Source organism: Schistocerca nitens, chromosome 2 (assembly GCF_023898315.1).
Source record: "Schistocerca nitens isolate TAMUIC-IGC-003100 chromosome 2, iqSchNite1.1, whole genome shotgun sequence".
Classification (NCBI taxonomy): domain Eukaryota; kingdom Metazoa; phylum Arthropoda; class Insecta; order Orthoptera; family Acrididae; genus Schistocerca; species Schistocerca nitens.
Window position 1 is genome coordinate 196,320,468 of NC_064615.1, and position 13,180 is coordinate 196,333,647.

Consider the following 13,180-nt stretch of genomic DNA (forward strand, 5'->3'; position numbering starts at 1 on the left):
CATCATTGCACTGCTCGCCTGTGCAGACATATGCTGTTTCGACTGCTTTGACACACTTTATCATTCGATTTCACAATAACTATTTGTCCCAAAAATTTGATTTTTACACATCTTCTTGACTGATACCTCCCCCCCCCCCTCATAAATGACTTAATTTTGTTCCGAAGTTCAACGCAGTTATTGTGCAGCATTAGAGGTAGTAAACCATTGCACAAAATTTTTAAGACTTTGCAGAGGTAAAAGTCCATAGCGTATACTTTCCGTATAGTCGATTTTAGTTGTCACTAGAAATTTCACAAAATTATATTCAAACGAATCAAATTCATGAAGTAAGACACTTCGATATTGTTTTTAAATAAAGAAAATATTTAGTACCCAACAAGGCTTGAACTCTGAACCTTTGGCTTAGTAGCCATACACTTTAACCATTACGCTAACGCAGCTCGTCATTTAATACATCTCCCAACATATCACACAAAATACCGACAAATACTGTTGGTATGACTATGAATTATTCACGTTTCGTCGAAGTACAATAGGAAATAAACAATTACCGCTGTTCTTTATTGCGAAAAAGCGGTTTGTGAGAATGATACAAACACCTTTCCTTGCTATCGCCTGAATTAGGAGGCTTATTGCTTGTTTGGTTTAATTAATTGATAGAATATGAAGCAATTGGTATAAAGAATGCTTTTTCCAAACTTTCTATAAAAGAAAGTCTGCTATCAAGACACTGCTTTTGTTCAATTACTTTATTTATGACTGAAGGTTTCTAAAACTGAAGGCACTTGTCCGTGCTCTGCACTGCAATCCAGCTCTGGCAACGTCGTTCTCTGTTCATTGGCTGACTGTTTTGTGACGTCAGATGCGCAGAACGAACCTAAACTCGGCCGCCGTCATAAATGACGCGCACTTGAGTTGAAGATGGTATCTGTTCTTTCGGACATGTCCGATACCATCTTCATATAGTTCAGGCTAACCGGCCATTGACCTCCTCCTTCTGTGCGGATGCACATGCATTGCCCGAACTCTTACGCGACTCGGTAAGCTTGTCTGCAGCGAGTAATGAGTGTAATGGACAGGGACGATCAACGTGAATGGATGTCTTGTGACATCCGCGCAGACCAAACGCAACGAACAATAGCGAACAAAATGCAAAGAGGGGAAAAAAATGGGTAGAGCGTCTGCCATGTAAGCAAGAGATCCCGGGTTCCAGTCCCGGTCGGGGCACACATTTTCAACTGTCGCCGTTGATGTTTATCAACGGCCGTCGGCAGCTTTGGGTCTTGATTCAATTATCATTCCTTAATTATTTGTCGGATGTATTCCAGTTTTCTGTCTTCCTCTACAGATTTACCCTCCGAATGGAGGTCATTCCGTGATATCTTAACACACTTCCTATTGTAACGGTAACACCGAGCTCCTTAAACTGCAATCGACGCTAAAGTTAAACCTCTGCGAGGAATTTTTGAGAATGTTGACCGTGAGATAACCTAACAAGAACAGAACAATCAAACTGGGATTCGTTTCCGAAACACTAAAAATGGTACAAATGGCTCTGAGCACTATGGGACTTAACATCTATGGTCATCAGTCCCCTAGAACTTAGAACTACTTAAACCTAACTAACCTAAGGACATCACACAACACCCAGTCATCACGAGGCAGAGAAAATCCCTGACCCCGCCGGGAATCGAACCCGGGAACCCGGGCGCGGGAAGCGAGAACGCTACCGCACGGCCACGAGCTGCGGACTCCGAAACACTCCAGCAGAGCATAACCAACAGTAAACAGGTGGGTCAGGCTACTTCCGTCTTTCCCAGCAAGTTGTAACATTACATATTAATATCAGTCGCCAGCCTAATTAGGCATTCTTGTGTCAAGTAAACTAATAAAGCAGAAGGCAGTGCTAAGGCTAACCCAACCTTCCTTGACACAAAGACATTAAACTCTTTCCAGAATGAGGTTTTCACTCTGCAGCGGAGTGTGCGCTGATATGAAACTTCCTGGCAGATTAAAACTTTGTGCCGGACCGAGACTCGAACTCGGCACCTTTGCCTTTCGCGGGCAAGTGTTCTACCGACTGAGCTACCCAAGCACGACTCACGCCCCGTCCTCACAGCTTCAGTTCTCCCAGTACCTCGTCTCCTACCTTCCAAACTTCACAGAAGCTCTTCTGCGAATCTTGCAGAACTAGCACTCCTGAAAGAAAGGATACTGCGGAGACATGGCTTAGCCACAGCCTGGAGAATGTTTCCAGAATGAGATTTTCACTCTGCAGCGGAGTGTGCGCTGTTATGAAACTTCTGTAAAGTTTGGAAGGTAGGAGACGAGGTACTGGCAGAATTGAAGCTGTCAGGACGGGTCGTCAGTCGTGCTTGGGTTGCTCAGTTGGTAGAGCACTTGCCCGCAAAAGACAAAAGTCCCGAGTTCGAGTCTCAGTCCGGCACACAGTTTTAATCTACCAGGAAGTTTCATTAAGCTCTTTCTTTACATCTGTTCACACTACAACATAGAAACCTAACCTTGCAGACAAACAAATGGCCAATGAGACAGCAAACAGTAACATATGCCTCTCGATAATATGCACCTTAAATGAACTTGATGTAGCAGTTTATAGAACCAATAACCAACACATATGAAACTATTAGCAATACTAAACAGGGAAAGGCATGAAATGATTCTGATTTAAATCAGGGAGTCTGTTAATGATCACATACTATAACATCATTGCTTAGTCAGGGTCTCTGTGCCTGTGCATTAACAAATTTGCATTAGAGTAACTAAGACAGTAAATATTTATTTCTGAAACTCGGTTTGAAGCAATTACACAGAATGCTTATCTAACAACACTGGCTCTGAAGTAGCCTTTGCTTTGCTTCATTAACTAACTAGTTAGTGCATGAGGACCCTTAAACTTTCATGGTTTGAAGAACCATGCTCAGTAACAAAACTACAAAAGTATGTACGAGAAATAGTAAGTCTTCTCATTAATAATTATTAATTAAGTAAAGCACAACAAATTGTAACTTTTTAAATAACAAATGTGCTTTGATAAGCAGTCTTTTAACCTACTCAAAATGCCAACACAACGTTAAATTCAAGTTCAAAAACTTTCTCACGAAATGAACACTGATAAAACTTTGTAATTCTGATCAGTGTGCATAAATGCAGCAATTACTAATCTTTTTCACTTCGGATCAATTATATTATTTTCAGGCAGCTTTTCAAGTAAGGCTAATTATTTAACGAAATGATCGTGGATTGATTTTAAAAAATGCACTGGAAGTGGAGTATTTCTTAAACTATAAAACAGAAATTTAAACACTATAACTGTACACGTTAGAAAGCAATCACAACTATTTTTACAGCTGCCAAATAAGTCTTTCCATAATAAATCAGGACACTCGCAATTAAATTCACTAGGATAGGATTCCTGTCCAGGTTTGTAAGGTGGTATAATCACCGGTGTCTGATAGAGTTTTCAGCAACATCACGATTATTATTAAAACCAACAAAATTTCACAAATACCTGGTCCATTTACAGAGTGCCTTACATAAACAATTTAGTGGAAGGCTTGTGGCACTGGTGGCGTGATTTGCAGTGGTTTATAACATGGCGGCAATGCAGTCATGGCAGTACTGTTGGCCTCGCCCTGTTACAGATCTTCTTGGCGTCGTAATTATATTTTTACAGGGCCAAAAACCACGCCATGATAATAGTATCACCAAATGCAGCATCCGAGGCTCATAAATACTGCTCTTAAACTCCTCGGGCCTCAAACTCCAAGAATATGAGCCACAATGATCCGCTCTTGCTAGCGAGATGTTAACTACAGCACTGCTCAGCTCAGATTCTTTACCCGTTACAAGGGACGAGTTGCCATTTGCGCGCAAACCACACCTTTTCCTCTCCGCCAGGCTACTTCCGTAGCTGTGTGGCTTCCCCACATCTTTTACATTCAACCCTACGTTCCCTAACTATGGAACAAGTCATTTACAGTACATTATATAATAATGATTCCAGTAGGTATTTAAATTCACAACCGCAGTTTAACAACATCGTTAAAAAGCTCACATAACTGAAATATGTATACATAGTCAAAGAATTTCCGTGACAGATACAACACACTACATAAGTAGCACTACAAACTGACATAGAAATATCGATACAGATACAAAATAAGTCGAAAATAGGTGTTACACTATCATCACGTCCCTTCTTCTCGTCAGTATTATTCATATGTTCCTGTCTCCGCCAATTTTGCGAAGAACCACCTCATTTCTTGTCTTATTAACACACGTCATTTTCAACATACTTCTATAGCAGCTCGTCCAAATGCTTCAATTCTTGTCTTTCGCCGCTTTTCTTCAGTCCATGATTCGCTGTCATAAAATACTGTGCTGCAGACACAAATTGTAAGAAATTTATTGCTCAGATTGAGGCCCATTGTTGTTAGTAGACTTTCACTAGTAGACTTCTTTTGGTCAGAAATGCCCTCTTTGCCTCTTATAATCTGATCTTTATTTCCTCTTTCAGTCTTCCGCCGTTTTTCATTTTGCCTGCAAGATAGTAAAATTTCTTTCCTTTGTCTACATCGTGATTCCCAATTTTGGTGTTGAGTTTATGGCTAATCTCATTTTTTAGTATTTTCTTCGGATTACTCTCAATCCATATTCTGTACTCATTAGACTCTTCATTGCGTCCAATACATCCTGTAATTCTCCACCACCTTCATTGAGGATAGCAGTATCATCAGCGAATCATATCATCGATCCCACTCTTGAACCAGATTCCTAGATTTTCCAAAATCGTCGGCACAGTACCCCAACGCAGACATACGCAGCATGTTTTCAGATATATGAGCAACTCGAATACTTTTTAGGTAGTAGAAACCAGTAGTTTTTCTCGACGGCAAGTGTTCATCGGAGAGAAAGGTATCTTTAGTAGAGCTCTAGGAAAGTATGATAGCACCACTGTTTTTCTTTACACGTACACATACAGGGTGTTTCAAAAATGACCGGTATATTTGAAACGGCAATAAAAACTAAACGAGCAGCGATAGAAATACACCGTTTGTTGCAATATGGTTGGGACAACAGTACATTTTCAGGCGGACAAACTTTCGTAATTACAGTAGTTACAATTTTCAACAACAGCTGGCGCTGCAAGTGATGTGAAAGATATAGAAGACAACGCAGTCTGTGGGTGCGCCATTCTGTACGTCGTCTTTCTGCTGTAAGCGTGTGCTGTTCACAACGTGCAAGTGTGCTGTAGACAACATGGTTTATTCCTTAGAACAGAGGATTTTTCTGGTGTTGGAATTCCACCGCCTAGAACACAGTGTTGTTGCAACAAGACGAAGTTTTCAACGGAGGTTTAATGTAACCAAAGGACCGAAAAGCGATACAATAAAGGATCTGTTTGAAAAATTTCAACGGACTGGGAACGTGACGGATGAACGTGCTGGAAGGGTAGGGCGACCGCGTACGGCAACCACAGAGGGCAACGCGCAGCTAGTGCAGCAGGTGATCCAACAGCGGCCTCGGGTTTCCGTTCGCCGTGTTGCAGCTGCGGTCCAAATGACGCCAACGTCCACGTATCGTCTCATGCGCCAGAGTTTACACCTCTATCCATACAAAATTCAAACGCGGCAACCCCTCAGCGCCGCTACCATTGCTGCACGAGAGACATTCGCTAACGATATAGTGCACAGGATTGATGACGGCGATATGCATGTGGGCAGCATTTGGTTTACTGACGAAGCTTATTTTTACCTGGACGGCTTCGTCAATAAACAGAACTGGCGCATATGGGGAACCGAAAAGCCGCATATTGCAGTCCCATCGTCCCTGCATCCTCAAAAAGTACTGGTTTGGGCCGCCATTTCTTCCAAAGGAATCATTGGCCCATTTTTCAGATCCGAAACGATTACTGCATCACGCTATCTGGACATTCTTCGTGAATTTGTGGCGGTACAAACTGCCTTAGACGACACTGCGAACACCTCGTGGTTTATGCAAGACGGTGCCTGGCCACATCGCACGGCCGGCGTCTTTAATTTCCTGAATGAATATTTCGATGATCGTGTGATTGCTTTGGGCTATCCGAAACATACAGGAGGCGTCGTGGATTGGCCTCCCTATTCGCCAGACATGAACCCCTGTGACTTCTTTCTGTGGGGACACTTGAAAGACCAGGTGTACCGCCAGAATCCAGAAACAATTGAACAGCTGAAGCAGTACATCTCATCTTCATGTGAAGCAATTGCGCCAGACACGTTGTCAAAGGTTTCGGGTAAGTTCATTCAGAGACTACGCCATATTATTGCTACGCATGGTGGATATGTGGAAAATATCGTACTATAGAGTTTCCCAGACCGCAGCGCCATCTGTTGTTGAAAATTGTAACTACTGTAATTTCGAAAGTTTGTCTGCCTGAAAATGTACTGTTGTCCCAAGCATATTGCAACAAACGGTGTATTTCTATCGCTGCTCGTTTAGTTTTTATTGCCGTTTCAAATATACCGGTCATTTTTGAAACACCCTGTACATATAATAGACAGTCTGAAGGAAGTGGTGAGCGGCAATCCAAGACTGCTGTTGACGCTGTAGTGCACCAAAAACTGTGCCGTCCAGTGATTACAGGACGGCGCGGGATGAGTTAGCTAGAATTTCTAGCTGGTGTAATGAATGGCGATTTGCTGTAAATATGGGAAAATGAAAGCTAACGCAGACGAAAAGGAAAAACAATACTGTAATGATGAATACAGTGTTAGTGGTATGGTGATACACAGTCATTTCGTTTAAATAACTACACGTAACGTTCCAAAGCGATATGAAATAGAACGAGTGCATGACGACTGTAGTTAGCAAAGGCAAACGGTGGACTTCAACTTATTGAGAGAGTGTGAGGAACGTGTAGCTCATCTATATAGTATACCGCCTATAAAACATAATGCGAGTAATTTTGAGTATTGTTCGAGTGTTTGGGATACCCAGAAAGTCGAATTAAAAGAAGAAAACAGCGGATGTGTGAAACCAAGCTCGCCCTGTTCGTCCACGAGACCAACATGGAGTAGATACCGGCGTCCAAGTAAATGGCGTGCTGCTTACCTTCCGTATGGCACTCGATACGGTTCCTGGCTGCCACCTAATGAACTGAATACACAAGCGTATGGAATACCAGATCAATTGTGTGACTGGATTGAAGAGTTTCTAACCAGCAGAACGCAGCATGTCACTGTCAATGGAGAGAAGTTTTAAGATGTAAATGTAACTTCGGGCAACCCCCCTTCCTGTGAACCACACGCGGGAAAGTGGGAAAGTGAGAGTGGTACACAAAGTAAATTCCGCCATACACCGCAAGATGGCTTGGGGACTATTGATGTAGAGGTAAAAAACATCGAAGCAGTTCAGATACACACTGCTGGATTTATTACTAACAGGTTCCCTCGACAGGCAAGGACAAGATAAGAGAAATTAGAGCTCATGCGGAGTCATATACACGTTGTTGCAGGACGATACCGACAAACTTTGAGGAATGATAGGTCACAAAGAGAGATTCTTTCTTTTGTTAAGGAACATATAATATTAGACGCGTCTTTAAGGGGACCACACCCTGCCTATCTAACCCACGTTAATTTAGGCAAGTATTTGACCCATTTCTTAAAAAACTATTTGATGCAGGACCTTAATATTTTTACTGTATGTTACTTCATGCTAATAGTCAACTGTACTAAAATCTGCTTTATCAATTTTATATCTTTTAAGAAATACTTTTTAAATTTATTAAGAAAAAATATTAAGTTTTTTCTAAGGAAAATATTTTTTGTGGACTTCCTAATGGCGGAATATTAATGAATGTAGTACCAGAGGTGGCTTTTTATGTTATGCAGAGTCTCTGAAAATTTCATTCATTTATCTATGATAGTTTCTGACGTAATGGGGCATATGTACTGAAAATTTTAATTTGCGGGAAATTGACTTTAAAGAAAAAACTTTTGAAATTAGTTATTTACAGTTAATTAAAACTGTCCTGCTGCATATGATGGCCCTTCTTTGGCCTCTAGCAGGTCTTCCAGCTTCTTTTTCACCTTCCTGGATGTTTGTCTTGCTTTCTTGGCCATATTAGATGCAGACCTGTCTGCATCGGCTATCCTCATTTTATCGCAATGTTGCAGTCCATATTTTCACCAGGATTAATTCCCAGCTTTTTCAGTACCCAACACTTTCCAATATTACCACAACTGAATGTAATAACTGCATCATGAACTCCTAGTTTCATTGTATGCATGCCTACAAATACAGTTTTAGGAAGGCGGTTCCAAATTATGCTGTTGAAACATTCATTTGGGTTCGGTGTCTGCCCGTGCAGACATTTCCTTAGAAGGTGAGGATGAGCCAAGTCTCTGAAAATACGTTTAACTGCTGTAATAATAGCAGCAGGAAGAGAATGCTGGTGAGAATAAGATTCTCCAGTTGCCTGGGCCCTATTGTATTTGCACCACGAATTTTCTCCCGATGGATAATCCATGACATGGCTTATCATCAGCAGAGGACTTACGGAGGAATATGGCCCAAACATCTCTCTTCATCGCCTCCAGATTTTCTTTATTTCTCCTAATTGCCTGCCCATAGTATACCTGCAAGTTTTCTATTTCAGTTTTAGTTAATCGACCCTGTCCGGTCAACAATTTTCCATCTTGTAATTTTCTCCTCTCATATCAACAGTTAGTTTTCTCAGCCTTGTTACCAAACGTTTTTTAACATGGCCTACACATTCTATTTTCCTAATAATGGCATCTCCATATGGCTTAGAGTTTACAGTGGGTGACAAAAAAGTGGGTGTGGCACATAAACACACGTGGTAGCAAAATGCTCTTTAAATGCTCGAAAAAAAATATTTACAGCAAAATCTTTTTCAGAGTACTTAAGGGGGGTAGGACGTCAAACGGGTCGACTTGGAGCAGGAGAAGCATCACAGGAAATTTTAATTTCCAGTGTCTATACTTTTACAAATAAATTCATAAAACTTTGTCTGCATCTTCAGGAAGGATTCAGGATTCACACTCATTGCGGTGGAAGTTCGAAAACATAACAAAATAATTTTTTTACGTGCGAAATTTCATCATTTTCTTCACTTACTAATGGCTGCACTTGCTGCTATAGGTTTCTTCATAGTTAGAGAGATTCTTCGATGAATTTTGCAGAGCATACATACCATAGTTACAGATGTATGAAACTCTAGGATTTATTTAATTTATGAAAAAACGAATAAACTGTCATATTTTAAACTTCATGATTAGAAAATACACAAATTTTATAGTTAATTTCTTCAATTTTTACCACAGTTTTTAATAGATTTGGAAAATTCTCGAGTTTCATACACCTTTAAGTATGGTTTGTATGTTGTGCAAAATTCATCGAGGAATCTCACTTACTTCGAAGAAAAGTGTACCTATAGCAACAAATGCAGCCATTAGTAAGTTAAAAAAATGACGAAATTTCACATCCAAAAAAATAATTTCATTATGTTTTCGAACTTCCACTGCTATGGGGGTGAATTCTGAATCCTTCCTGGCCATGCTGACAAAGTTTTATGAATTTATTTGTAAAAGTATAGACAGTGGAAATTAAAATGTCCTGTGGTGCCTCTCCTGCTCCAAGTCGGCCCGTTTGACGTCCTACCTCCCTTAAATAAAACCTTAATCTATCCAACTATGATAAAAACCGAAAATTGATTTTTTTCCACCTGAACCACGGAGTGGTCCCCTTAAGGTTATAATAATGAATAACTGTAACTGCACAAATATTAACGTTTTTTATTACTAGGCACGTTTGGTACAGATCTGAGCGTCTGACATCTGGAGGTTTGGGTATCAGTCACATTGGGTGCCTCCGACAGCACAAGTACAAACTGGTGGAACACCGTTGTTTGGTCCGCAGGTGTGGATGTGCGGTGGGCGCGTCGAGATGGTGCCCTGCTCGCATGTGGGCCACGTCTTCCGCAGGTCTTCCCCCTACTCCTTCCCTGGCGGGGTCTCCACCGTGCTGTACTCCAATCTGGCCAGGGTCGCTCTCGTCTGGATGGACGACTGGAAGGAGTTCTACTTCAAGTACAATCCTGGTGAGTGCCTCCAACACAAATATGACTCCAGGCTCAACGCGTTTGGAAATACAGGACGTACAGTATCACGTATGACGCGAATAGTGTGTCCAGTATAGCACGTAAAATCATTACACTGAAGGGTGGTATATCCGTCATCCGTCGCGCTTTCTTGTGCTGCAAGAGAGTGGCAGAGAACCAGTGACGGTGGAAGAGAGGTGACAGTACGAGTGTGAGAGAGAAGACAGTAGGTATAGGAGGGAGAAAGACAATAGCAGTGGGAGTCAAAGAGAGAGAAGATATTGATGATCAGTGAGAGATAGTGGCAGTGAAAGAGAAAGGTGGATGGAGATAGAAGCCTTGGAACCGAAAGAGACAGGAGACGGTGGAAGTGAGAGAGAGATGGGTGAGCCTATTCATAGACTTGATGGCTCTGGATCCTCCCATATCGGCCAAATTTAACATGTTGAAATATTGGAGGGCGCATTTTGGACCAAAATTTTAAACATGTTAGTATAGGCGGAAAAATAAGTTGGACACCCCCATCGATGAATTTTTGAAGAAGAAAATAAGCTGAAGATGTGAATTGAAGTGTGTGTTAGGGAGGGCATTCGACTGGAGTGATCCGTGCAGCTGTATTAGCTGCAGTGTTGTGGTGTAATGGTTAGCATACCTCCCTGGTAAGACAGGAGACCTGGGTTCAAGTCCCGCCAGGTATAAAAATTTTAATTCATTTCTTCAGCTTCCATCATTAATTTTTGAATTGTCGAGGTATGGTAGAGACAGTGGCAGTGGGAAAGAAAGACAAAAAAATACAGTGGAAATGAGAGTCGAGACAGTGGAAGTGGTATGTTCTGTCAGTCGCAGGTGTTCAACCTGCAGCCGAAACGTGACTCAAAGCAAGTATCAGTCTGGCCCAAGAAGTGAGCGTCTGTTACACGATCGAAAAAAAAAAACGTTTATGCAAAGTTATGATAAATTGACTATTTACAATTTGAAACTCCCGCCACACACAGCTATTCCCTCATCGGTCCATCCCTGTTCTTAATATTGCTGTCCGTGCTGTACTTGAACCCCCAGAGTTTCGTTCTTATACCCGGCCGGCCAATCTGTCAGACACACTAGTCTGTTACCTTACAGCCACTTCAGTTGCAAATGCGAAACTAGAGATTTAGAGACATATGATGAAATTAAATTATGGAAATACAAGGAAATTCTGTATTATTTCTGTACAGTTGTTATAAAGAATCTTTCTCATGGTAGTTTTGATCACTACAAGTCGGTTGAAGTTACAAATATTCATGCGGATTGCAATAATATTGCCAATGTTAGCTGCACTGAAGTGCCAAAGAAACTGGTATAGGCACGCGTTTTCAGATACAGAGATTCGTAAACAGGCAGAACACGGCACTGCGGTCGGCAACGCCTATATAAGACAACAAGTGCAAATGTTCAAATGTGTGTGAAATCTTATGGGACTTCACTGCTAAGGTCATCAGCCCCTAAGCTTACACACTACTTAACCTAAATTATCTTAAGGAAAAACACACACATCCATGCCCGAGGGAGGACTCGAACCTCCGCCGGAACAAGCCGCACAGTCCATGAATGCAGCGCCTTAGACCGCTCGGCAAGGCAACAAGTATCTGGCGCAGTTGTTAGGTCGGTTACTGCTGCTGCAATGGCAGGTTATCAAGATTCGAGCGAGTTTGAACGAGGTGTTATACCGGCGCACGAGCGATGGGACACATGATCTCCGACGTAGCGGTGGAGTGGGGATTTTCCCGTACGACCATTTCACGAGTGTACCTTGAGTATTAGGAATCCGGTAAAACATTAAATCTCCGACATCGCTACGGCCGGAAAAATATCCTGCAAGAACGGGACACGTAAAGGTACGGAGACAACCTCATGAATCCATGGATCCTACATATCAGCAGCCGTCTGTTAAAGTTCGTGGATGCTCTGTAATAGTGTGAGGCGTGTGCAGTTGGAGTAATATGGGACCCCTGATAAGTCTAGATACGACTCTGACAGGTGACACGTGCGTAAGCATCCTGTCTGATCACCTGCATCCATTCATGTCCATTGTGCATTCCGACGGACTTGGGCAATTCCTGCAGGACAATGTGACACCCCACACGTCAGGAATTGCTACAGAGTTGCTTCAGAAACACTCTTCTGAGTTTAAACACTTCGGCTGGCCACCAAACTGCCCAGACATGAACATTATTGAGCGTATCTGGGATGCCTTGCAACGAGCTGTTCAGAAGAGATCTCCAACCTGTCGTACTCTTACGGATTTATGGGCAGCCTTGCAGGATTCATGGTGTCAGTACCTTCCAGTACTACGTCAAACATTAATAGAGTCCATGTCACGTCGTGTTGTGGCACTTGTGCGTGCTCGCGAAGGCGCTACACTATATAAGACAGGTGTACCTGTTTCTTTGCCTCCTAAGTGTATCTGACAGTGCCGTAATTCTGTTACAACAGGTTTTATTCGATATCGTATCCACTGCTTCAAATAAGAACAACATTCGAACTTGAACATCTGTATAATGACCCTTCACGAATTTTACTTTCGTGTACAATTTCTACCGCGGCAGATAATCGGACAAATGAAAATGTGTTAATGCTGCACATGATGGCGGAAGTTGCTTCCCTTGCTCTTCGTCGCCCTGCAGCAGTCGTCATACTCATTCCCCTCGCACCTCTCCCGCAGTATAGAAAGTTCCTTGTAATGTTGTTGTGCCATACTGTCTAACAGCAACAACTTGGTCCCTGTCTCTAGGCGGTAGATGTCGGAAGTCATAGTCTTGAAACTACTATCAACCGATGCGAGATAACAATATGGTTCCTACGTTCGAGCGCGTCCGTTCCCCCTCCGCCCCCCCCCCCCCATTTTTTTTTTTTTTTGCTAATATTATGTATATTACGCGAGACCCAAAAAGACTTGTTCTCTTCCAAAGTGGGTCACGGAAGCTAAAAGGTTGGACACGCCTGCTGTAAATCAACGCGAGAGAAAGGAGACATAGGGACAGAGACATAATATAGACAGTGGCAGTCAAAGGG

The 13,180-nt window shown here is 42.1% G+C and overlaps 1 protein-coding gene across 1 annotated transcript in view; it reads left to right on the forward strand.

The window, feature by feature from the left end:
• LOC126234319 (polypeptide N-acetylgalactosaminyltransferase 1-like) overlaps positions 1 to 13,180 on the forward strand; it is a 402,153-nt gene that overhangs the window by 320,598 nt on the left and 68,375 nt on the right. Inside the window, exon 9 of the mRNA XM_049943004.1 lies at positions 9,949 to 10,129. Coding sequence (XP_049798961.1) covers positions 9,949 to 10,129 — 181 coding nt within the window. The remainder of the gene's footprint in view (positions 1 to 9,948; positions 10,130 to 13,180) is intronic.